This window comes from Myodes glareolus, chromosome 9 (genome assembly GCF_982192425.1).
Source record: "Myodes glareolus chromosome 9, mMyoGla1.1, whole genome shotgun sequence".
In the NCBI taxonomy this organism is placed as follows: Eukaryota; Metazoa; Chordata; class Mammalia; order Rodentia; family Cricetidae; genus Myodes; species Myodes glareolus.
In genome coordinates this window covers 36,543,833-36,569,393 of record NC_142034.1, presented here as the reverse complement: position 1 = coordinate 36,569,393, position 25,561 = coordinate 36,543,833, and the positions used below count along the sequence as shown (strand labels likewise).

Below are 25,561 nucleotides of genomic sequence, written 5' to 3'. Positions count from 1 at the left end.
TGAGGAAAGGGCGCCAGTTTCCCAGTGAACTGCCTAGGACTGGGCTGTCTCAGCCACTAGGGAGCACTGACATTGTATGGCTCCAGTGCCTGGAGGCTGCTGAGAACAAGAGAGCAGGCTGAGGAGCAGGCTGCTACGTAAGAGGCCTCACAACAAGAGACACACAAGCATGCACAATAGGTTCTGATCTCTAGGGAGAAAAAGCGGCAAAGAGAGAAACTGGCAAGGCCGTGGTCTAATTAGGTATCCACACTGAGCATGCAAAGACATCAGATCCATACAGAAGATCAGAGGGGCTGCCAGCTGCCTAGCAGGGCTGATAAGTGAGGTCTTTCTATGTATACGAAGGTGCTGTAGTAAAGACTTCTGAGAGAGAGGTGACTTTCATCAAATGTGTAGAGACCAACACAACGTTACAAAAACATACGGACAGGCCCATCATAGGAACGAGGTAACTGCAAAAAGGATGAGAGCAGAAGAGAGGAGGAGATACAAGAGAAAGAGTATGAGAACTAATCATCAAAGAAATTAAAAAAAAAAAAAAAAAACAAGAAAGAACCAAATTCTGGAGCCAAAATGTTCACTCACTAGAGGGGCTCAGGAGCAGATTTGAACAAGCAGAGGAAAACCTTAGTCTAAGATGATCTGAAACACAGAGGAATAATAATAATAATAATAATAATAATAATAATAATAATAATAATAATAATAATAATAAAAAGTGAAGCAAGCCTAACGGAACTGTGGGACCACCATTAGGCAGAACGGTCTATTTTGGGACTCCCAGAAAAGATGAAACAGTCAGGAAGCTTATTTATAGAGAGGTGAAAGGAGGATCAGGAATTTGAGACTAACCTTGGCTACAGAACAAGTTTAAAGCCAGTCTAAACTTCATGATGCCCTCGAAAACACAGAATAAAGACAGGTGCATGCCCTTCGTGAGAGCACTCTGGATGCAGAGGTGGGCGAGTGGATCCCTGCGAACTTGAGGCCAGCCTGGTCTACACAGGGAGTTCTAGGTCAGCCAGGGCCACAGAGTAAGACCCTATCTCAAAACAAAAGGTTTAGTGGTGCAAAATGGTTTCATGCTTGTAATCCCAGAGCCAAGGTAGACAAGGCTCCCTCTTTAAAAAGCAATAAATTAAAATAAAAGATAGATTATAAATCAAACTAAGAACAAAGCAAAAGGAAATTTAAAAGCAGCAAGCAGAAAGCAATCCATCATAGGCAAGGAAACTTCCAAAGACTGTCAATGGATTTCTCAGGAGAAATCTCACAGGCTTCAAGAGAATGAGATGATATATTCAAAGCCCTGAAGAGAAAAGCCTGAAACTACTAACTAGGAATGCTGTATCTGGTAAAACTGTCCACCAAAAAATGCAGGTGAGATAGACTTTCTCAGATTGACAAAGGCCGAGGGAGCTCATGACCGCTAGAACAGGGAACCCAGTAGCACACGAAAGGCAGCTGGCCAATAAAGGTAACGGTATAGACAGTTATCAAATATTTAAGTGCAGTAATGACCTCTCCCCACTTTCCAGGGCTGAGGACTGAACCCAGGACCCATGTAAACACAGAAGCATTTGACCACTGAGCTACATCCAAGTATCACAAATCACTTTTAATTTTGGCACAGAATCTAAAAGATAAAAGTATACAAAATATTAATCAGGATAAAATATATAGGTAGATATATAACTTTAAAGGGTAATTTGTGATTTTAACACAAGCGTTGGTGACAGAAAAGTAAATGTTGGGGCTGGGGAGATGGCTTAGCGGGTAAAACACTTGCCATTCAACAGTGAGAAATGGAGTTCGACTCCCCAGAAGCCATGTAAAAGCCGGATGAGTAACCCCAGCGCTCCTACAGGGATAATGGGGGGCAGAGATGGGAGAGCTCCCTGGAGCCCTTGGTTCCTGATCTGGAACGCACAATCAGATAACGACAGACACCTTGCTTCAAACAAGGCTGAAGACGAGGACAGCCATCCGAGGGTGTACTCTAACCTCTACATGTGTACCATCATGTGTATGCCCACATTCACACACGAATGCATCACACATGTATACACACGTGTACACACACATAAAAGCAAATGTTGAGTAAAATGGCAAGTGTTGTGTAGCAATTTTCTTGGAGATCAAACTGTCCACCTTGGAGGGAAGCCCATTAAGATTCAGTGTGTCCTAAAGTAACGGCTCTCAACCTGTGCTTGCGACTCCTAGGGGGGCAGGGTTGAATGACCTTTTCATAGAGCATTGGAAAATATAATTTACATTATGATTTATAAGAGTAGCAAAATTACAATTATGAAGTAGCAGCAAAATAATGGCTGGAGGTCACTATGAGAAACTGTATTAAAGGGTTGAAACATTAGGAAGGTTGAGTGCGGCAGATATTTGATCACAGTGTGTGAAGATGTGTCTGTCCCTCCTTGTCTGCCTAAAATACCTTCTGAATGATTTAATAAAGAGATGAATGGCCAATAACTAGGCAGGAGAGGACAGGTGGGATTTCTGGGGAGAGAGGCACTCAGGGGAAGACTCTGAGAAGAAGGATGCTGAGGAAGTCGGATGTGCTTTAGCGATGTATTGTAGGGAAGACAGGCAGCACACCACAAGGTGGAAAGTAGATTAATGTAAACGGGTTAAGTTTAAAGAGCTAGTGTGGAACAAGCCTAAGCCAAGGCCAAGCTTCCATATTTAAGAAGAAGTCTCTACCATTGTTTGGGAGCTGGTGGTCCAAAGAAAGTCCAACTATACTGGAGAAGCACTGTTCTAAAGGGAGGTGAAACATTCTCTCTACTCTAGAAGCGCAAAGGTTTCTGGACCAGATACACTAGCCTCCTTCTTCCTTAAGTGTATATAGGCAGTGAGTGTATATGGGCAGTAAGAACTGCTGGGAAGTACTCAGGCCAGCCAACCTACCAAGAGGCAGGGCCCAGCCAATGAGCACAGAAGAGGTTCAGACCAACTGAGCCAGCTGGAAAAGACAGTCTACAGTCTGCCGAGCTGCCTGCAGGCTGTGCAGTGTGCTCCAAGTTTCCAGGTTTGTGTACAAACCATAGAAGAAAAAAAATAAAGGCATACCTTCAAAAGATTGATCTTCATAAATATCTGCTGGCCTAGAACTTACATATGATCCTGTGGCTTCATTCTTAAATATGATAAACTGTCCAGCCACCATGTTCACTGTAGTCCCCAGAATCCAACAAGCAGAAACAACCAAAATACCCACTTGGAGATGAATAGAGAAATACACCCTGCACAGACTGCATTATTCAGCCACAGACAATAAGGAAGTCCTGTTGGGTATTTCAAGATGGATGAACCTTAAGGATAGCATACTAAGTGAAACACAGCAGTCACAGAAGGTCAGACACTGCATGACTCAACTTTGCAGGCATCATCGAAGTCGCTGAATTCAAGGAGAAACGGCGGTTGCCACTGTATGGGGAAGGACAAAATGGGGAACTGATGGCCCATCAGTGTAAAGTTTCAGGTATTAAGACTACAAGTTCCACAGATCTAATGTACAATAATGTTATTATATTATATTATATAGACACAATTATATTGCACAAATAGGTTGATCTCATGTGGCTTTTATCACTAAGGAAAAACAAAGCTTATTAGCAATTTTTACTCTAAACTGAGAATCTTACCCGATGTATAGCGATCTCGGTTGCTATTAAAACGATCATCCACTAGAATAAGAGCTCCCCAATCATTTTTGTGTCGAATACACCTACAAAAAAAGGGGAAAATAAAGCGTGTATAAAGCACTGAAAATAAAGCAAGATTTCCAGAGGGATAGTTTAAAAATGGTGTATCAGCTATGAATAACTGTGGTCAATTCGTCTGTTAAGTCATTTAAAAAATAATGTATCAGCTGTGATTACTGTGATTAATTCGCCTGTTAAGTCATTTAGTCACTCAACTGGTTTCCAGTATTAAAAACGTGACAACATCTCTGTCTGCCATTCCTTCTCTTCTCACTCTGGAGTGTGGCGTTTTTACTCTTTCGCTGAGATGGAATTTTAAGGAAGCGGCAACAATATATGTTCAACTTTTATGGCTTAAACCTTTTAATTTCATATGACATTCTTCTTGGACATTATTCTACAGTAAGCTACAGTTTCCAGGACAACAGATCATATAACGTAAGGCAGAGCAGGACCAAGTTATATACTGTCATCATTACAGAAGGGTGTTGAAAATCAAAAGGAAGTCAGGGAAGTCTATTTTGGGTTCACTTTGCGTTTAGAGTGGGTTTTGGTAGAGAGGCATTTAAATTAATAAAACATTAAAGAGAAAAAAGGGTCCACCTTTTCCTTTTCCATTGTTTTTACTGCCTTGCTCAAATGAATCATGCTTACTTGAGAAATGATACCATACTACAAGTGAAGCAGACGGTGAAAAAAACTCTTGCTTGTGTCTTGGCTGTAAAACCATCTGGTGTGTTTCTGAAGGCTGTTATTATATTCCACAGACTTTTCTACTCCAGATAATTATAATGCCCATGTAGTCTTTAAAAAAGATGACAATGCAGGGCTGGGAAGGTAAACTTATGGGGCAAGCATGAGATCCTAAGTTCAGATTCCCAGAACCTATAGAAAATCCAGGGCGGTAGCACACTCCTGCATCCCCAGTGCTGAGGGGCAGAACCAGGAAGAATCTGGGGTTCTCTGGCTCAACCATCTAGCTAACTTTAAGTGTCACATTCAATGAGATAACCTGTAGACAGAGACTGTTTGTTTGTTCCTGGCCGACCAGACCAGAAATAATCACATAGAAATTGTGTTAATTACAATATTGTTTGGCCAATAGCTTAGGCTTCTTATTAACTAACTCTTACATCTTAAATTAACCCATTCCTATTATATATTTTATTATATATTTTACCATGAGGCTCGTGGTTTACTGGTAAGGTTCCTGGGCGTCTGTCTCCTTCGATGGCTACATGGCATCTCCTTGACTCTGCCTACTTTCTCCCAGCATTCAGTTTAGTTTTCCTGCCTAGCTCTATTCTGTCCTGTCATAGGCCCAAGAGCTTCTTTATTAACCAATAAAAGTACACATATATAGAAGGACTTCCCACCCCAATAACCCATCCACTCCACTCCCCCACATGCACTCAAGACATTAAAACAATTGGTTGGCTTCTGTTTACTTCAGTTTTCTGCATGTGTCTTTCATAAGAGTGCTTCAAATTATAATCAAATATTTTTTTTTTTGGTTTTTTTTGTTTTTGTTTTTGGTTTGTTGAGACAAGGTTTTTCTCTGTGTGTACCTTTGTAGCCTGTCCTGGTACTCGGTCTGTAGAGCAGGCTGGCCTTGAACTCACAGAGATCTGTCTGCCTCTGCCTCCCAAGTGCTGGGATTAAAGGCGTGCACCACCACTGCCTGACTATAAACACCTTTATATCAATTAGCAGTCATAATAAAAAACATTCATTTCATTATTATTTTTTCATTAAAAACTTTATTATAAAAAAGTTCTTTGTGATAAATTTCCCTTTGCTGACAGTGTTCCTGAAAATCAGTAAGTGACAATACAATCAATAAAATACCAAAGGCACAGCACTATGTGTTGATACTGCAAATGCATGACTTTTGTGGAACTTTGAAAAATCATGTTTTGAAGCTATAGAAGTGGGGGGGGGGCAAAGCGGCAAAGCAGCAAAGCTTACATTTTCTACCATTTGCCAAGCAATTCTGAAGCATGAATGTCAAGATGAGACACAGGAAGTTGCTGAGAATGCAAGTATATACATATATGGGAAGGGACACAACTATATAAACAAGCTATTACCTGGTGATAAAGATAATGTACACAATCTCCTGGGAATACTAGGGTCTAAACAGCTGGAAGTGAAGAGACACAAGGCATCCACATAGGACATGACTTCACAGGTTGTAACCGCTACTATGCCATATGAATGGCATGGAGCCCAAGTTCCAAGGCAGAAAGGCACAACACAATATGGTAGGCTTCATGGTGAAAATGTTAGTGGATAGACGCAGGAAATATAGATGGAAAAGCAAGTCTGTGGTTTTAAAAGTGTAGGTGGGGCCAAGGGTCATTTAATAGCTATCTGACCTTACCCAGGTAATTTACTTTCAGATTAACCAGTTTGAAAACAAAACAAGAAAATTAAATTATGAGGTTCCAACTTGCATTGCTATTGGTATTATCAACTGAAGAATCAAACGTGCTAAGATGTGGGGCTTTAAATCATAACAAATGCAGGTGGACTCTGTACGTCACACGTGTTCTTGAAGCTCAATGTGTTACTTATATTAATATAAAAATCAATGAAGGTAAGAATACTTAATTTTCTAAAATTAAGTATAACAAATTAAAGTCAAGAATTTAAAAACATATATTCAAGATTTTCTGGGCTGGAGAGATGGTTCAGAGGTTAAGAACACTGACTGCTCTTCCGGAGGTCCTGAGTTCAATTCCCAGCAACCCACATGATGGCTCACAACTATCTGTAATGAGATCTGGTGCCCTCTTCTGGCCTGTGGGCATACATGGAGGCTGAACATTGTGTACATAATAAATAAATAAATCTTTAAAAAAAAATTTCTAAAAACTACTAGCTGAATATTATACTTCAAACAGAAACAGGCAGCGAGAACGAAATGCTCAAGAAAAACATGCAGTGTATTTGGGGGCAAGGAAAATGGGATGTCAGACAGAAAAGACAGCAAGATAACAGCAGCTCAACAATGTAATTGGTTTGAAGAGAACAACAAAAAATCAAATTTAAATTTAAAGACTTATTCCTGAGATGACAACTTAAAAAGTTACCCCACAGGCTTGGAATAACGATGGTATTGTTGCCAGTAACAACTGGTAAGGTGCACGCCACAGTTCTCATCACACTCCTGACGTCTATGGAAAACATACTTCCGAGAGTTCAAACTAAATAAAATTTTACCACACTGATTTTCTTTTTCTTTCTGAGACTGGATTTCTCTGTGTAGCCATGGCTGTCCTGGAATTCACTCTGTACACCTGGAACTCACAGAGCTCCATCTGCTTCTGCCTCCTGAGCCCTAGGATTGAAGGTGTGCGCCACTACTGCCCAGCTCTCCACACTGATTGTTAAAAGTAGCAAACATCACTGTTTCTTCTCGGCACAGGCAAGACTGTAACACTGTGACCGTCCGACTTTACTCACCTGCCTAGAGCCTGGTTTAAGGCTCTGTATGCTTGAATTTCATACCACTGGCGGCCAGGCAAAAGGCCTCTCAGTTTTGAGTGGTGGTCATTATACTGTCGCTTTAGTTCAACCTAATAATGTAAACATCAAAAAAGTAGTGGATAAGTAAAGCTTACTTTAAACATCATATCTAACATTTAAAATTTTATTTAGAGTAAGTATTTTGTTTTTCAGTTCTGAGTTTTTTTCAGCTTATTCAAGTCTTTTTTTTTAATATTTCTTATGGTTTATTTAACTTTATTTTATGTGTATTGGTGTGAAGGTGTCAGATTCCCTGGAACTGGATCTTCAGACAGTTGTGAGCTACCATGTGGGTGCTGGGAATTGAACCTGGGTTCTCTGGAAGAGCAGTCAGTGCTCTTAACCGCTGAGCCATCTCTCCAGCCCGCTCATTCAAGTCTTAATCGTTCTTATTCATTTCCTCCCAGCTCTCAAGAATCTAATTATTTGTGTGAGAACATTTCCACACAATAAAATCCACACATTCTCAGTGTGTAAAATAAGTTCTAGCAAATGCACAGCCTGTAACCATCAGGAAATTATGATACAGATCATTTCCAACACTGGTATCTTCTCAATCGATTGTCTTCTTAAACTCCTGGCTGTGGCAGCCACAGACTTGCTTGTTTTGTCTTTTCTGAAATTTTGAGTAAATGTTATTAGACATTCTGCACTCGTTTCTGTCTATACTGACTACATACTTTGGAACATACTACATACATTACTTTGGAAATTCATATTAAAGTAACTGTAACACATACGTATTCCATTTATTTATATGTGAAATGTGTGTATGTGTGGTTTCAATGAGAACAGCCCCTGTAAGGTTCATATTTGAATGTTTTCTCACCAGAGAGTGGAACTATTTGAAAGATTTAAAAGGATCAGGAGGTATGGCCTTGTTGGAGGAAATATATCACTGTGGGTGGGCTCTGAGATTTCAAAAGCCCATACCACGCTTGAGGATCAGCTACTTTTCCAGTACCATGGTGGCTGCCATGAGGATAATGGATAAGCCTCTGAAACTATAAGTAAGCCCCCAGGTAAATGTTTCTTTTTAAAAGGTCACGGTCTCTTCACATCAAAAGAACAGTCACACACACATACACACACGCACGCGCGCACACACACACACACACACACACACACTCACTCACTCTATCTCTCACTTGGTTTTTTTCCAGTTTCATGATCCTTGCTTTATGAATGCAATGGTTATCCCATTTATATTCAATAAAGTTATTGTTATAATCGGGTTTAAGATTATCATATTGCCATTTTTCCTATTGTCTCATCTATAATTCCATATTTTTTTTGGTATAAAAAAGTTTTTATAGAGAGGCCACAGGCCCTGCCATTATAATAATCAAGTGTGTAAACGAGAGATGGAAGACAAAGAGATGTCTACGCCCAGCCACCATGTTTGGGTCCGTAGGAGTCTGTGTTGATGTCCAAGTGTCATGGTGAGTTGGTCCCACCCCTCACCAGGGCTGTTGGAGAGCTGGCCCTGCCCATCTCCTGGGCATTTCGAGAGAGTTTGCCTAGGTGGCATGGGCATAGGAGGGCTGTTTGGCTACCACCCAAGCCCACATCAAGGGTTTGGAGCTGGTCTACTCCAAAATCTACCCCACCTGTATTAAGAGCTGCCCTCTACCCCATGGCTAGCGAGAGCACAAAGCAGTCCCAGCATTTTATAAGGTTGAGGAATTGCCTGCCTACTCTTTCCCGGACTTCAGGAGGATCCACACATGTCTGTGCTAATCATTATTCATTTAATGGTTCAAAGCGGTTCCTTTGCAGATACGCAATGCTTTCTCCCTGCACAGTTCCATCCTCTCTGGTACTGTGCCTTGCAAATTCTCACTGCCACGAAACCTTTCACAGCAGTGAGATTACTAGGCTCTGGCTCTATTCTCCCTACACTGTGTGCTGTGGCCTGGTACTGCGGGGCTCGCCTAGACAGGGTTTCTCGGGGTAGCCTTGGTTGCCCTGGAACTCACAGAGATCTGCCTGCCTCTGTCTCCAGGGTGCGGCAGTTGAAGGCGTAATGTACCCCACTGTACATCATCAACAACACATTCATTTCTTTCTTTTTATTTTATTTTTTTCCCCAAGACTGGGCTTCTCTGTGTAGCCCTGGCTGTCCTGGAACTCACTCTGTAGACCAACCAGGCTGGCTTCAGCATCACAGAGATCCGCCTGCCTTTGGCTCCCTCAAGTCCTGGGATTAAAGGCGTGTGCCACCACTGCCTGGCTACACTAATTTCTAAGTTAAAATGCTAGGAAAGTTTTATTATATGGGATAAAATAACCCCAAAGTTAATAGTAAAAAAACGTATGCAATAATGACTGATGTGTTTGGTTAGATCTTTAAACAAACACTCATTTAAACACTGTGGTGCTGATCTACCAACACACGACTAATAAATCAGACACCAGAATACAGAACAGAATCTGGATACAGGTCACTGTTTATTTGGCAGAAGGGGGAATTTTAAATCGGTGGGAAAAGGATAAACTATTAAATACTGTTAGGGACAACTTTTGGAAAAGCAAGAAAACATTACACAGATATATTTAAGGCACTTTGAACAACTTATATTCTTAAGAAAATTATTTACAATTCCAATGTGGGAAAGGTCACCTCAGCTTGCACAACAAAGGTCATGGGGGAAGCCTTAACCAGCAGAACAATCTTGCCAGCTCCTAGTTAAAGGTCTGGTAGTGAGTGTTCAGGGTGACTCACCCATGGCTTGCCAGACAGCACCAAACTTAGGCTAAGAATAGGAAAGACACATAAATGGTCAAAGAACACTTAGGGTGCTGCAATTGCCAGACTAGTGATAGCTGTAATTATAGGTTTAACCCCCTGACAGCCACCTGAGACATCAAAAATGCCATTTGCCATGTTAGCAATAAAGGCAATTCAAAGTAATGCCCATTTTAAATCAACCCCAACAAAGACTTAAACCAAACTGACAAGGCCCAAAACAGTTTAAAGATCAAGTATTTTTCTGAGAACTCAGTAACAAATCATCAAATCACATGCACACAAGTTCAAGATGACCAGATGCTAACTGAATTGTCTATATAAACAAAAATCAATATCTCACAGAAGAGAATAGGACTTAAAATCCCTATAATATGCCATCTATAATGTCTAGTATACAATTAAAAATTACTAACAAGTTGGGTAGTGGTGGCACATGCCTTTAATCCCAGCACTTGGGAGGCAGAAGCAGGTGGATCTCTGTGAGTTTGAGGCCAGCCTGGTTTATAGAGCAAGTTCCAGAACAGGCTCCAAAGCTACAGAGAAACTGTGTCTCGCAAAACAAAACAAAAACTAACAGAACATGACACACATTAGGGAAGGGGAAATACAGCAGTCAACAACAGTGGAAAAGCATCAGGACAGTGTTAAGGACTTTAAAGCCAACATTGAAAACCTATTAAGTAACATAAAAACACATAGTTTGGGGGGATGGTGGCTCAGTGGTTAAAAGCACTTACTGTTCTTCCAGAGAACCTGGGCTCAGTTTCCAGCACCCACATCAGGTTGCTCACAACCTCCTCTAAGTCCAATTGCAGGGGATCTGACTCCCTCTGACTCCCAGCAGCACATGCATACAAGTGGTTCAAATAAACCTACGCAGAAATGCATGCACGGGCATGCACGCACACACACACACAAGTAAATATTTTTTTAAAATGATAATTTACTGAATAAACTCTAGATAATCTTGGCAGAGAAGTAAAAAATTATTTTATTTTAAAATGTATGTGTGTATGTGCATATATGGCATATACGTTCCAAACATGTGAATATATAGGCTTGCACACCCATACGCACACATGCACAGACCACAGCAAGACTTCAAGAGTCTTCCTCTATTACTCTATGCGTCATTGTGACAGGGTCTCCTACTGAACTGAAGCTTGCCATTTGGGCTAGACTAGCTCTTGGGATCTGTCTGTTTCAACCCCCCAATGCTGAGATTACAGGCATCTGTGTCCATGCCCAGCTTTTTGGATGGATCCTGGAGATTCAAACTCAGGTCCCCATGCTTGCAGAACGAGCATCTTACCCAATGCACCATCTCCTCAACCCTGGAGGTGGACACTTTACAAATTCAAATGGAAATGGTATAACTGAAACATAAAGTAACAGAAAAGATTTCACTGAATGGGTTTAGCGACTGAGAGTGGAAGGCAGAAGCACGAGAGAGTGACCAGAAGTCTCTCTCAGAAGCAAGCACACCTAAGAGCAAATTACATACGTGCACACCAAAAAGACACTTGTGTAAGAGAATCTACGCATATAAAAGCATTCAGTGACAGTCTAAGCAAACCAGAGTTAAAATAGTACTGAAGCATCTACTATAATACACCAAGGGCTGGCAGAGGGCACCTCAGTGTGGAGTGCTTAGCTGGCATGTGTGAGGCTCTTGGTTCAATTCCCAGTACTATTAACACACTCTGCCATGTGCCTCATAAGTCTCTGCTGCCTAATACTGATATCAGCCCAAGAATGAACTGCTTTTTTACACAACAAAGAAGTTCTTCTTTAAAACTATTCAAGTTCAAAATATTCTAGTGGACAGCTGTCTCTCCATGCTGATAGGTCCTAAGTGAAATCAACCAACCACTGATGGAAAAATATCTAGAGCAAAACAAAAGCACCCTGGGCTATCCCGAAGACATATAACCTTTTGTCATTCTTCCAAAGTCCTGCAGTAAAACAACTATAGAGCATTTACATTGCACTAGGTATCGTGAATAATTTAGAGATGATTTAAAGTACACAGGAGAATCGGCACAGGTCAGCTCCAACACTACACTACTAAGGATACACTACTATAACTTAGCATCTGAGCATGTTCTTTTCTCCCTGTTTTCTGGAATCAATCTACCACAGATGCTGACAGGTGACTGACTGTATTACAATTTCAGAATGTTTATACTAATTGAGTAGGGAAAAAAGGAGCTAGTCTGAAGTAGCTCTTAAGGATGCTGCAGAAATGCAATAAAAAAAAAGCATTTAAAGTATGAGAACTGAAACAGTACAGAAGAATTGTGGAGGCTGAAACACTGAATTCAGCTTAACATATGCAGTTTGGGCTGGGTGTAAGCCATTATGCTAGGTAACAGGAATGCAAAGGTAATAAACAGAAAAGACTACACGCACAAATGGCTACCAAATGAAGATGTGAAGATGTTAATGTCAGCCGGGCAGTGGTGGTGAATGCCTTTAATCCCAGCACTCAGGAGGCAGAGATAGGTGGATCTCTGAGAGTTCGAGGTCAGCCTGGTCTACAAGAGCTAGTTCCAGGACAGGCAGGGCTTTTACACAGAGAAATCCCATTTGGGGGTAAAAATAAAAAGATACTATGTTGACTAGAGTATATGGAAGTGAGAAAAGTTGAGAAAGTAAGATAATCCATGAATGTGGTATAGAAATAGTGAGGGCCTGCCCTGGAGAAGGAAAGGAAGAGAACAGAGGTCCAGTCTGAAACACAATGTCAACCTACAAGACTGAAGTCGCCAACTAGAAGCGAAGGAAAAAAATGCCAAACGCCCTCTAACGTTCCAGCTAGAGAGAAGTACGGCAGGTACCCAGAGAAGATAAGTACGTTTGAGGGAAAAGGTGAGCTTGACTTAGTTTAGGTTAAACTTCTAAACAGTAAGTAAAAGACAATGGTAAGCCAGGTACAGCCTGCACACCTGAAATCCAAGCCGGGGGTTGCCGCAGCAGGATGACTAGGAGTAGGGTGGCCTAGGAGTTGAAGGACAACCAGGCAGTATGACAATATCCTGTCTAAAAACAAACAAAAATGTAAGGAGAAAAATATTTTGGAATAAAAATTGACATTAAGAAATAGATACTCAAAATTGGAAACTCTGGGAGTCAAAGTTCTTAGTATAAAACAACAGCATTCAGTGAGTTTCTGTACCAATCCACGCACAGTGCAGGACTGAGTGACAACAGACGGCATCACACACGTCACCTAACAGTCGTACAAGGGAGACAGCACTCCATGCTAAAGATAAGAAAATTAGCAGCGAAAGGACTGAAGTAGTGCTAGGATGTGGATCAAATTCAGAGCAAGCTCTCTTACAGAGCGAAAGCCACCGAGCTGAACACTTGTATAGCTTTTCTGAATGACCCTAACTCACGTAATTAGGTCAGCCGAGTCTGCCGTGCCGCGCTCTTCCTGTACAAAAACAGGAGTAAAGAAACTAAATGAAAAATGGTCTAGAATTTCGTCAAATGTCTAATGATCATCAAGCATGAAAACCAATGCCCAACTTAAAATGACACAGAGCATATGTGAAAAAGGCAGTTTCTCCTGCCAGCAAACAGTCGAAATGCTAAGGAAAGCAAAGGCTGGAAGGGATTAGTGGAAATGTCAGAAGACAACCTTTCACTTTTACCTGCTCATCCTTATAAACATCCTCCTTCCCCAGGCAGGCTTTCCATACAGACAGTTTCAACTGAAGCAGCAGAAGGCCCAAGGCCAGCTCTGCCATCCAGTAACTGTCAAAGAGATTATTCTTTCATCTATTTGGGAGGTCATGCCCACATCCACATCAGCTACACAGCCAAATAATATTATACCTGTCGACCGATGCTTCTCTAATGCCTAATGAGACAGACATTTTGCATTATGGATGTTAGCTGTGAGTGTTTTTTCTAAGTTTTGACAGCAAGTAAACGCTATAAACTAACCTCAAGTGTGGTTAGATCATCTACCATAACTTTTCAAATGCATTTTACAAGCCTTCCCCCAAACAGAAAATATAACTAGCTATGCTATCTGGAAGAAGTGTAAATCAAACACTCCCCATCCATAATAAATTGGTGTATGTATAATTTTGGAAGAGTGTGTACACAGAAGTGAGAGGCTAGCTACTTTATCAAAGGATGCAAATTGAAAGCCCACTTAGCATGTCTCTTAGTCATGGCTTAGAATAGTATTTGCCAACATCTAAATATTTGGCTTTTTCATTGTTTTCCTCAACTTGATCAGTCATAAATAACCTGTTTATTATAGTTGAGAAAGTGTGCAACACACCAAAGTCAGATGCTGCATGTATTTATTAAAAAGTTAATATTATTATTATTTTACTGTTAACTAATTATTCATATCCAAAGGATTATATCTCATATCAAAAAATTTTCAACTTTACATTATTTTTCAGTTTTCCATCTCATCCCAATGCTGATATTAATAAGTAGCCCCTGCGTAAGAGTAATCATTTATGAGATTTTAGACATTTCTAAATTTTCATTTGTGTGGTGCATGTTCCTGCAGAGGCCAGAGGGGGCACCAGAGATACAGGTGGTTGTGTGCTATCAAAAGTGGGGGTGCTGGATACTGAACTCTGGTGTTCTGGAAGAACAGGACGTGCTCTTAAATGCTGAATCATCTCTCCAGCTCCATTTTGTTAGTTTTGTAAGTAGTTTCTTAAGAAATAAATGGTTTGACAAAAATGCACTAGAACTATAAATACCACCACCCGACATGAAAGACGGTAGATTTTATTCAAATTCACAAGTACGTGTATTATGATTCCAGCAGTATATGGCCTCCTGAAAGCAGCCAATTTAGGCAGTTTTTTTCCTTGTATGAAAGCTTAAAGACCAAAGTTCAAGCCTTCAAAGTAGGTATGGTGGGGCACAGCGGGAATCTCAGGATTCCAGAGGCTGAGACAGGCTTTAGGGCCAGTCTGGGCCACACCGTGAGGTGAGTGAGCCTGGACTATAGACGACTATCTCAAAACAAAACAAAAAGAAATCAACAATTAAAATCCTTCTGTATAGCAAAGCAAACAATCAAATAAAAAAACCCTACACAACAGGACTAAAGTCTTTACTAGCTATATATCCAACCTAGGATTAATTTATGTAGAATACATAAAGAACTAAAATAAATAAATAAATAAAAACAAAAAACCCAGCCAATAGGTGGGCTAAGGAAAATGAACAGGCAGTTCTCAAAACACGAAATGGCCAATGGATACAGAAAGAAAGTTCCTTCTTTCTAGACATTTGAGAAATGCAAATCAAAACTACATTGATGTTCTATTTTACCTCAGTCAGAATACCAGTCATCAGGAATATAAATCACAACAGATGCTGGCAAGGAGATGGATAAAAGGGAATCCTTATATATGGCTGGTGGACATGCTAACTAGTTCAGTCACCATGGAAATCAGTGCAGAGGTGTCTCATATGACCCAGCTATACAATTCCTGGGGGTTTACCCAAAGGACTCTGAGTCAATATATCACAGAGATACTGGTCTACTAATGATAACGGCAACTCACAAGGCAAGGTTATGAAATCATCTAAAGTGTCCGTCCACAGGGAAGAAGAAAAGGTGGCACACACACACACACACAAGTTTTCCAGCTTTAAGACAGAAAGCAGCTATGCTATTTGCAGGAAATGGATAATCATACTAACTGAATTAAGTCAGTATCAGAAAACAAATATTGTATGTTTTCTCTCACTTGTAATTTCTAGGTTTTTATATACAATTGAATAAAATCACCAACGCATATGTAAAATGAAAGAAGAAGAGAACCTGCCTGGGGCTGTGGCTCTCAACCTTCCTAACGCTGCAGCCCTTTAATACAGTTCTTCATGTTGTGGTGACCCCAGCCATAAAATTATTATCATTGCTACCTCGTAACTGTAATGTTGCTCCTGTTATGAATCATAGTGTAAATATCTGTGTTTTCCACTGTGAAAGTGTCATTTAACCCCCAAAGAGGTCATGACCCACAGGTTGAGAATAGCTAGTCTAGGCGGTCAAAGGAGACAACTAGGAAGGGGGAGGGATTAGAAAAGTCAGGGTAAGAGGCATGGGAGAATATGTTCAACATATTATATTTACCTGCATAAAAATTCAAATTAAATTAAAAAATTAAAGTTCAAACTTCCAAATAAAAAAGAACAATCATCTAAAGCCATTAATTAATAATAGTAAGAAAGCACCTTCAGGAAAATAAACGTATTTTCTGGTTAAGCACTCAAGAAGAATGGTTTTAATTTTGGTGAAGGTAGAGCTTAAAACCCTGGCATTTACAACAAATCCATGCTAGGGACAAAGACTACATGAGAGACATTTACTGTTCAGAATTATGCTACAGTGTAAACGCTTTTATCATTGTATCACAATATAAATTCCAACGGCTCAAGCTCTCAGCTGAGTCTAAGACCTTGTAATGTGGAATAATTTGGCTAGATAAAAGGAGTGTAACTGGTTTTATTCCATTTGGCATATTTTCAACATTTCTGAAATGCCAAGTTAGCCAAATATAGAACTTTTTTTTAAATGAGGGAAAAAAGTTTCTGCCAAGAGTTAAGAAGCCAAGCTCCCTTTTAAATAATAATAACATTTAAAAAAGCACATTAGAAACAGTTTTCAAATGTTACTTTCTGTTACATTAGGACTTACCCACAATAATCTACCAAGAAACAAGAACTAAGACACAGTAACAGCAATGTAACTTACTTCATATGTGCTTCAAGACTGCTTTTGGACAAGACACTTTTTTAGAGAAATCTGTTAAACTTTGTCATAAATTGTAGCTGTTGAAAAACACAGCAGAACATTTGACATTTAAGAAACAGCTGGGCTGAGGCTCAGGGAAAGATGTTGTCCAGCACAAACAAGGCTCTAGGTTTAATCCCAAAAAAGAGATCGGGGGAGAAGTCAGGTGTCTTCTGTTCTCTACACAGTCACCACCACTACTTAAAGCAACTTAGCTATGGTTACTCCTCGGAATATTTAATTAGGTACTCCCAAGTAAATCCTTTAACAATCATGGCACAAAAACATTTCAGTTGGAATGGACGTGAGATCTTAGTTTTTCATTATCCAAACAATTTGTCAAGTAAGAGCACAGGGCAAAAGAGAAAATTAATATTTTCCTACTCAAAGGAAAACAGTTAATTCTTTAGGTCATGATGGAAACTGTAATATGCTTATTTCGGAAAGGACTTAGTTTAAAACTTTCTGAGTCCTAGGCATCCCAGCAATTTAGTACGGCTATCCGCGTTAGGAGACAGCTTGGACAGACACGCAAACGCTTCGGTTATCGTCTTTGAAAAGTGCCACCTCTCAAGCTATTGTCTGTTCCGAGGGACGCAGAGCCGCAGGGCACACGGCCTGCAGACTGGGAGTAACCACAGTGCTTCCACAAGCTTCTTTTCTGAGGTTCCTCTCCTATAAAAAAGAGGAAATGGCTTCTGTCAGCCTTACCTCATACACCGGCTGGATAAAAAGACAATGAGCATGAAGCAGGAAAGCAGCATATATTAAGAGTGAGCTGGCGAAGGGACTGGTGGTGCAGGCCAGCAGGAATCCCTGCTATTCAGGAGGCTAGTGCAGGAAGATTCCAAGTTCAAGACCAGTCTATATAGGTTAGCAAGATCTGCGTCAAAAGAAAAAGGAAAGGATGGAGGAAGGGGGCTGGGCTCTATTTTGAGACTAGTGCGCTTGCCTAAGGGTGTGTGTGAGGCCCTACGTGCCATATCCAGCAATGAAGGGGGAGAAAGGAGTAAGTGGGTTCAAGCCTTTACTTTTCTCACATCTTCTAAAACCCACTACAGATACTTCGTGGGCTTTACAGTCAACTGTATGTAATTCACTGCTGCATGAACATGAAAAAAGGCACAGGATTATGTAGGTTATATAGTCATTGCCTTAGGTTCTTCAACCCAAATTAGGGTTTTAACATCTGGCTATTTAACTATACTAATGAATGTATATAAAATTTCAGGTGACTTATAAATTTCTTTAGTTTATGGCACTTTCATAAAACAAAACAAAACAATGAAGTGAAGAGTTTGTCCACTTCCGCGGTTCTTCTGTCAAGGTGTTTGTAGGCACTTGGCAGTTCAGTTTGTAGTTTCATCACATCTGTAAACAGGTCAAAATGCAAACCCTCGTGAAGACCCTGACTCACGAGGCCAGCATCCTAGAGGTGAAGCCCAGTGTTATCGAGAATGTGAAGGCTAAGATCCAGCATAAAGAGGGCATCCTTCACTCCCCGTAGCAGAGACTCATCTTTGCAGGCAAGCAGCTGGAAGATGGTCACACTCTTTCTGATTACAACATTCAGAAAGAGTCAACCCTGCACCTGGTCCTCCATCTGAGGAATGGTCGTTAATGATGCAGTCTGCATTCCCAGGGGGCAATGATGACATTACTCTGCATGATAGCCATTTGCTCCCAATTTAAGTTTAGGAATTACAAGATTCAGTAATAGCTGAACCTGTCAAAAATGTTAACAAATATTGTGTCGCATGGTTAAAAATAAATCAATGAAAAAGGTACATTGGCAGACTATACAGAGAACACTGTTCAGTTCTGGAACATCTTTTTCTCAGCTTCTGCAATTGATCACAAATGTTCTGAGAAATTATGGCTTACATAAACACTCTTTAATATGCTTTCTAATACTTTCTGGTCACTTTGAAATCTATGATTTGTTTTTGAAAGCAGTTACATAAAATATGGAAATGGAGAGACATTTGAGAATGAGTGCACGATTACGCCTGTATTAATTTAATCATTGTTTCATTCAAGTATTTTACATTCTAGTGTTTCTCTTGTAAAAGTCACACAACTGGTGGAGAAAAATCTAGCAATCACAGTTATGCAAAATGAAATATTGTCTTATGTGAGAAAACTAGCTCCATGGTAGAGGACAAGCTTAGCTGAGGTGAATTTACTCTCCAGCCCCTGCATCCCTCACAGAAAGCAGTGCTCAGTTGTAAAGAACCACAAGTTCTTAAAGAATGACGCACTGCTAAGAGACTTTGCTAAGGGGAATGAGCAGTATTTCATTCGGCGTGCTACAGAGACCTACGTTTGCTTATGTTCACAACTATTAACTCTCTGGAGGAGGACAGGCTCTCTTAGGGAAAAGGCTTTCTGAATGCCATACGATACGGCAAAGGACATAATGACCCTGGGGGGTTCCAGTGACAACAGACCAAATGCAGAATCATATCTGACAAGCTCAAATGTTTAAGATCACAAGCAAGAAGAGACAACAAATGTAAGAAAAACTGTATCAAATGAATACTGGAAACCTCTGGAGCTAGCAGCATCGGGTTCACGCCTATAATCCTATTAGAGACTAGGCAGGATTCTGTATGTAGTAGGACATGGTGCACTCCTGCTTCCCATCACACACACACACACACACACACACACATTGAATACATACCAAAAATGTTAAAACTCAATTTATGAACTCTACAGTCCAGGTGTTAATGAAGTAGAACATTGTTGCTGTCTAGATCCCTATTACACCCAAATTATCTTCTAAAATAAGAAGCTGGAGATAACGCTCAGTGGGTAGAATAATTAGCCATTCAAGCCTGACAACCCAGCTTTGCGCCCAGGGACTCATAAAAGGTTGGATGCAGCGGCTTACACCTGTAATCCCAGCATTCTCACAGTGAGATGGGAGGTAGGTCCACCAGAGGCCAGCAGGCCAGCAACCCGGAGTACACGGCATAGCGTCACAGCAGAAACACGAGACCCTGCTTCACCAAGACAGAAGGTAAGAGTCGAAAGTTGCCCTGACCTCCACACATGTGCCATGGCGTGCACACACATGCACAATTATACACACAATAAATAAAAACATAAAACTTTTAGAGACCAAAACCCTGAAAAGAAGACATTTAAAAAGTGAACATATTACTTTTAAAAACTATTATTTTCTATGATTGTCAGTAATGCACTACTCAAAGCTTCTTACATGTGAACATGTGAGTATGGAAAAGGACATGCAGAACCATAGCAGTTTGAAAACTAATGCTTTAGAGTAAAAGTAATGGAGACTTTGAACTTTACAAAATTAAAAAACAAAAAAATCACTCTCTTCCCGTTCTTCAAAAACTTTAACTTCAGTTATGTTAAAATAGATCGCACTCCAAATCCCAGATAGAAAATGCAGATGGGCAACTGATAAATGATTACACAAAGAAGAGGAAGTTCAAACCGATGCACCCTCAGAGCCTCTTCTAAAACATAAGCCAGTAAAAGCACAGATGTGCCGATGGAACTGGAGGCTGAGGGACTAGTAGAGAAAACTGTAAGGCAATGCATGGTACAAAGATGAGGGAGAAGGTTGGGTACGGGGCCACAAAGTTATGGTTCTGTCTACTTGGAAGGCTGAGGCAGGACGGTTATGACTTCAAGGGTAACATTGGCAACATAGCAAAAACCCTGTTCCTTATGGGAAAAATATCGCCATTGTGAGTAACGCTCAGTGGATGAGCACTTGCATGTGGGTTAGGTTACATTCCCTAGAAATGCAAAACAAAGGGTTCTAAGGTTAACCCTACATAGTGAGGTCAGTCAGAAATAAAAGGGGAGGGAGTAGAGCAAGGGACCTGAATTTGGATTCCCAATACCTTCATCCAAAACAAAATAAAACCAAATACCAAAACCAACCACACAAAAAAGGACAGGCTGCAAGTGCCTGTAATTCTAGTTCTGGGAGACAGAAATGGAAGAATCTGGACATGTCTAGCCAATCAGTGAGCTCCAGGTTCAGTGAGAGACACATGCACGCACACATGCTATTATTGTAGATTGCTCATTTTAATTCATGATATACACGTACGTATGTTATATGTAAAGGAATGTGTGCAACTAAATTTTGCCTACAAGATGCTATTTGCAACATGTATGCACTTTTGCCCTGTCACACCCAGCAGGTCAACAGTGCCACGTGTGATAGACTCTGATATCAGGCTACACAGCTACCGGGCTGACGCAGTAGGGAAAATGAGTTACGGCACAGCTCACTGAAATCCCTCGCACACTGCTTTTATGCCTTATGTTGGAAAGCGTTACACCTTCCATTTCCAAGGAGTCAAGCTATTATGTATTTATTTACTGAAGGTCTCATATAGGCTAGCCTGGCCTTGAACTCGATCATCCTGCTTCAGTCCCCAAGTTCTGGGATTGTAGGAGTGTATCACGGCTGTTTTTATCAAAATATTAAATTCAGTCAAAAGTAGGAAGACTGATATTGTAAATAGCGACACATATTACACCTATATTATCTGATCCATTAACATGTGTCTACAGGGAAAGCTTGAAGGACACCTGTAGCCCATCCATATGTCTGGAACTATAGCTCTAGAGGAGTCGGACAGTGAACCAAGAGACTGACCCACTGCCTCTTGGTCTTTTGGCCAACATTGTGTAGTTAAAATTCATAACTCAAATTCACCTCTGAGGAACAAAATTACATTTACTTTTCGAGAAGTCAAAACCCAGTTGCAGAGTTTCCCTTGAGGAGGTGTTGTTAGTTATGTTGTGTCAACAGATGAGCGTGAATACAAGAACCAAACAACCTCCCGTGCCCAGCAGTGACATGGAAGTCCAAAGACTCTCACCTAGTTTGAGGTCAAAATCAATTTACAATGCTCCTATGTTTGCAAAAACATCAGAAAGAAAACAAATTTAGAATTTTTCACAATGTCAAACATTATTCATCTTCATCCCTTTAAGGAAAACACAGACAAATCTTGGGGATGTGGCTCTGCAGTAGCGCTCGCCTAATCCACGCAAATCCCTCGGGTTGAGTTCTAGCATGGAGGGGGAGGGGAGAGAAGTAACTAAAGCAACTCATTAGTTATTGTATGGGTTCTCCTTTGATTCATTTGTCTTTCAAAGGGTAGTATTTTCCCAATTTAGTAAAATTGCCCATTGCAAATATATAAGTGGTCAACTTTGGTTGCTTACTTAAACTATGTTTTAAAATTTAAGATATATTTATAAACTGCTTTTCAATATTTTTGGCCAAAGTACCTCCCCCAACCCCCTTTTAAGCTAGAAAGGGATTTTCTGAAGAGTAAGGTGTAAGTCACTGAAACTGAACTCATTTGGCCTAAGTATTTCTAACCATGCTGTCCTAAATGTTATGAGTTTAGACTACAGTCCTTTAAATTTCTCGACAGGGCATCACCTGGGGAGCACATGTTGTTACTGGGTTTAGGTCCAGGTGGGTTTCTATATCAGATGCTACACTACAACCAGAACTCCACCCCAGTCTAACTTTGGGCTCTGTTCCAGGATCTGGTTTCCCAAAATACAGAATACGATCCCGAAACATGAAATTGGCGTACAGAGCCTTAGGTGATTTGACTTCCCAGATGAGTTCACAGGCCGTTCATCCCGGCTCCCCAAAACAGCTCTCGCGACTGTATCCCAAGGATCCTGTCATCCATTCTGCTCACCTACACCGTTCTCCCCTTCTTTCCTGTGTCAGATTAAATACCACTTCCTCAGAAAGCCTTTCCCAACCCATAAAGATCCTGCTATGCCGGTAATTCTCACGGTTCCTATGACGTCCTTCGGCACCACCGTGACTGCTTTACTGTCCCGCCAGTGTTCCTTCCTAGACCGAGATCTGCAGGAGAAACGGGTAGTACTGTGCTCCCGGGACCCAGGACAGCAGTCTGTGCTTCTAGCTGGGTAAAAAGGAAGGCTGCGACATTATTCTGGCTAGCTTTATAATCTGAAAAGTTTTGTTGTAATCTCGTACCTGTATGTACTTCACCAATTTGTGATGTGGGTGACTGAATATTAATGCTACCGCTTCTATAGTTGTTTTATGCAGTGAATTTGTTTCAGATACCCATTTAAAAGGTAGCTTTGTTATACATGACTTAATTGCATTAAAAGAAAATACTGTTTTTCTTAGTTATGCCTCCTACCAGCTTCTACTCACAGAGAAGCCTGGGTTCCCTCTCATGCCCCTCATGTACTTCAGTCTAGGGTGCAGAAAGTTTTCTTTTAAGCTATTATACGATTAAGTATGTTCTTACAGAAAGATCAGAAGCATCTGGGAAAGGTGGATATGAAAAAAAAAATCCTCGCCGGGAAAGTTAGCTTAATGTTCACCCTTCGGAGTGGCCCATTATCAACATTTCATAGTGGGTTTCTTTATTTCCAAGTCCCTAAAGAATGAGTAATAAATTATGACTTGAACTAAACAAGTCACACTTGGCTCCAAAATGAAATTTCCCTACCTCTACTTTTTAGTCCCCAGGGTGGGAAGAGGAAATCCTGGTCACAGCCAAAGAAGTCATAGTTTTGGCTCTAACATACATTTTCCTGTCTCTCTAAAAGCCAAGCTCCGCTAGCAAGACTATAAAGTCTTAGGTCAGTATTTTAAGCTGTATTTAAATTTTTACCTCCATAATCTTTCTTAAATTTAGAAATTAGTACCATAAAATTAATGTCATTGCCTTCTTTTTCTCATTCAAATCACTTTTCTAACTCAGACATGAATCTCAACTTTGAAAAATGTGAATTCAAATGAAAGACAGAAAATAATGCAGTGGTTAACCTGCTTCATTTCTATTAGACTACAGAAACTATTTTTACCTATAGATGGCTTCTGTTCAATTCTGCGTGACAAACAGTATTACAAAACTGTGAAGTTCTAGGTTAAAGTCCAGCAATTTGAAGCAGTTTGGGAGATGTGTTTATGGGAATCATTGATCTTGTTATTTCCTTTTATAGAAAAAAAAAGTATGGGAACACACTCTGGGGGCCAAGTGAAGAGTCACACCTATATATTCTTTGGAGAGAGCAGGCGAGCGTATAGCGAGGAGTATGGGTTCCGGGACAACCACTCATTTGATGCTGTATGGCAAAGGAAGGGTTGTTCATCTCAAGATTAAAAGATCCTGTCTGAGCTGACAGTACAAGGAAGCATCCTACTGACCTTGAGGAAAGGTCAAAGTGCTGGGAGAGGACCTCCAAGACAGCTCTACAGCAGCAGCTTGGAGCAGTTTCCAAGAAACCAAAGCGGCTCCCGAGTTCTGAAAATTCTCAGTCCTTTCACCACAAGACACTGAACTCAGTGAACCTGAATGAGCTCGGAAGTGGATCCCAAACTACAGCTGAGAATGCAGCCTATGGAACCCCGAGAAGACCCAGGTAAGCCATGATCTTCAGTGTAAACCACCTGGCAGAGTCAAAGACATAACAGTCAGAAACAACACAATGAATGAATCCTTGTGCATATGCATTAGGAAATAATAAAGGCCTGTGTGGTGGCATATGTTCTTAATCCTGGCACTCAGAGAGTAAAGGTAGGTAGACCTCTGAGTTTTAGGGCAGTCTGGTCGGTCCACCTAGAGAGTTCTTGGCCTGCCAAGCCTACATAGTTAGACTCTGTTTTTTTTAAAAAAAAAAACAAAAACAAACAAAACAAAAACAAACAAACAAACAAAAAACCCACCAAAGTTATCCAATTCTAAGTGGCCAGTCCTGTTAAAACAGGTTCAAGTAATATTAAACAGACTCAGATTACACTTACATACCTATTTGTACATATATAACAATAATAATTAAAGAATATGAGGTCATGAATTTGAAAGGGAGTGGTGGGGGCATTTGAGGGATTGGAAGAAGGAGATGATGTAATTATATTTTAATTAGAAGAAAAAATAAATTAAAAAGTAATAGCCAGGTGTGGTGACATGCACTTTTAATCCTAGCACTCTGGAAGGCAGGGGCAGGTAGATCTCTGTGTAGTTATAACTCTAAACAGAAACGCTAACAAAATGACTAAAACCTACAAAAGGAAGGAGGAAGGGATTAAAATACAGGCTGGGATCCCTGAAGTCTGAAACATGATGATTAATATGGAGCCCAATAAATTTCAGTGTTCAGACCACTTCAGTTTTCAGATGAGAGATGCTCACAGAAGGAAATACCTTTGGTCCCAAGCACTTTGGATACAGGACATTCAGCCTCTAGTGTACTATAAAACAACTAAACAAAAAAGGGCAAGAGTGAAGGTCTACAAAACAAAAACACAAAGACACGGAAAACAAACAGCCAACGGTAAGTTCTTCCTCACTATGAACTACTCTGTAAGTGAAGGACAGAGATTGGCAGGATAAATAAAAAAAAAATTCTATCACAATTTGGTGTCTACAAATGACTCAATTTGATATAAGTAGGAAATTTATTTTGTATTGAATATAAAAATCTATTCACCAAGGATCATACACCTAAACTTAAATTTATATAAGAAACAAAAGAAATTATCTGTGGCAAACTTTTCATGACTTTGAATTTGCTAGCAACTTCCTAAAGCAGGAAGTAGTTTAACTGGATTTCATCAAAATGTGAAAATTTTGTATTTCTTTTACGCTCCATTGTGGTAGACAAATAAATATTTTTCAGTAACTGGTGCTGGCCAGCCACACTCTGTAATGTGTGATCTATAATAAATAATTATTGCTTCAAGTCTCTAAGGTCTAG

General features: G+C 40.3%; 1 protein-coding gene across 2 annotated transcripts in view; it reads right to left on the bottom strand.

The window, feature by feature from the left end:
• Positions 1-25,561, bottom strand: part of Brip1 (BRCA1 interacting DNA helicase 1) — a 126,564-nt gene that overhangs the window by 7,505 nt on the left and 93,498 nt on the right. For both annotated transcript variants that reach the window (XM_087910144.1, XM_087910145.1), the window contains 2 exons: positions 7,194-7,306; positions 3,666-3,748 (listed from right to left, as the gene is read on the bottom strand). In XM_087910144.1, the coding sequence (XP_087766270.1) occupies positions 3,666-3,748; positions 7,194-7,306 (196 nt within the window). The remainder of the gene's footprint in view (positions 1-3,665; positions 3,749-7,193; positions 7,307-25,561) is intronic.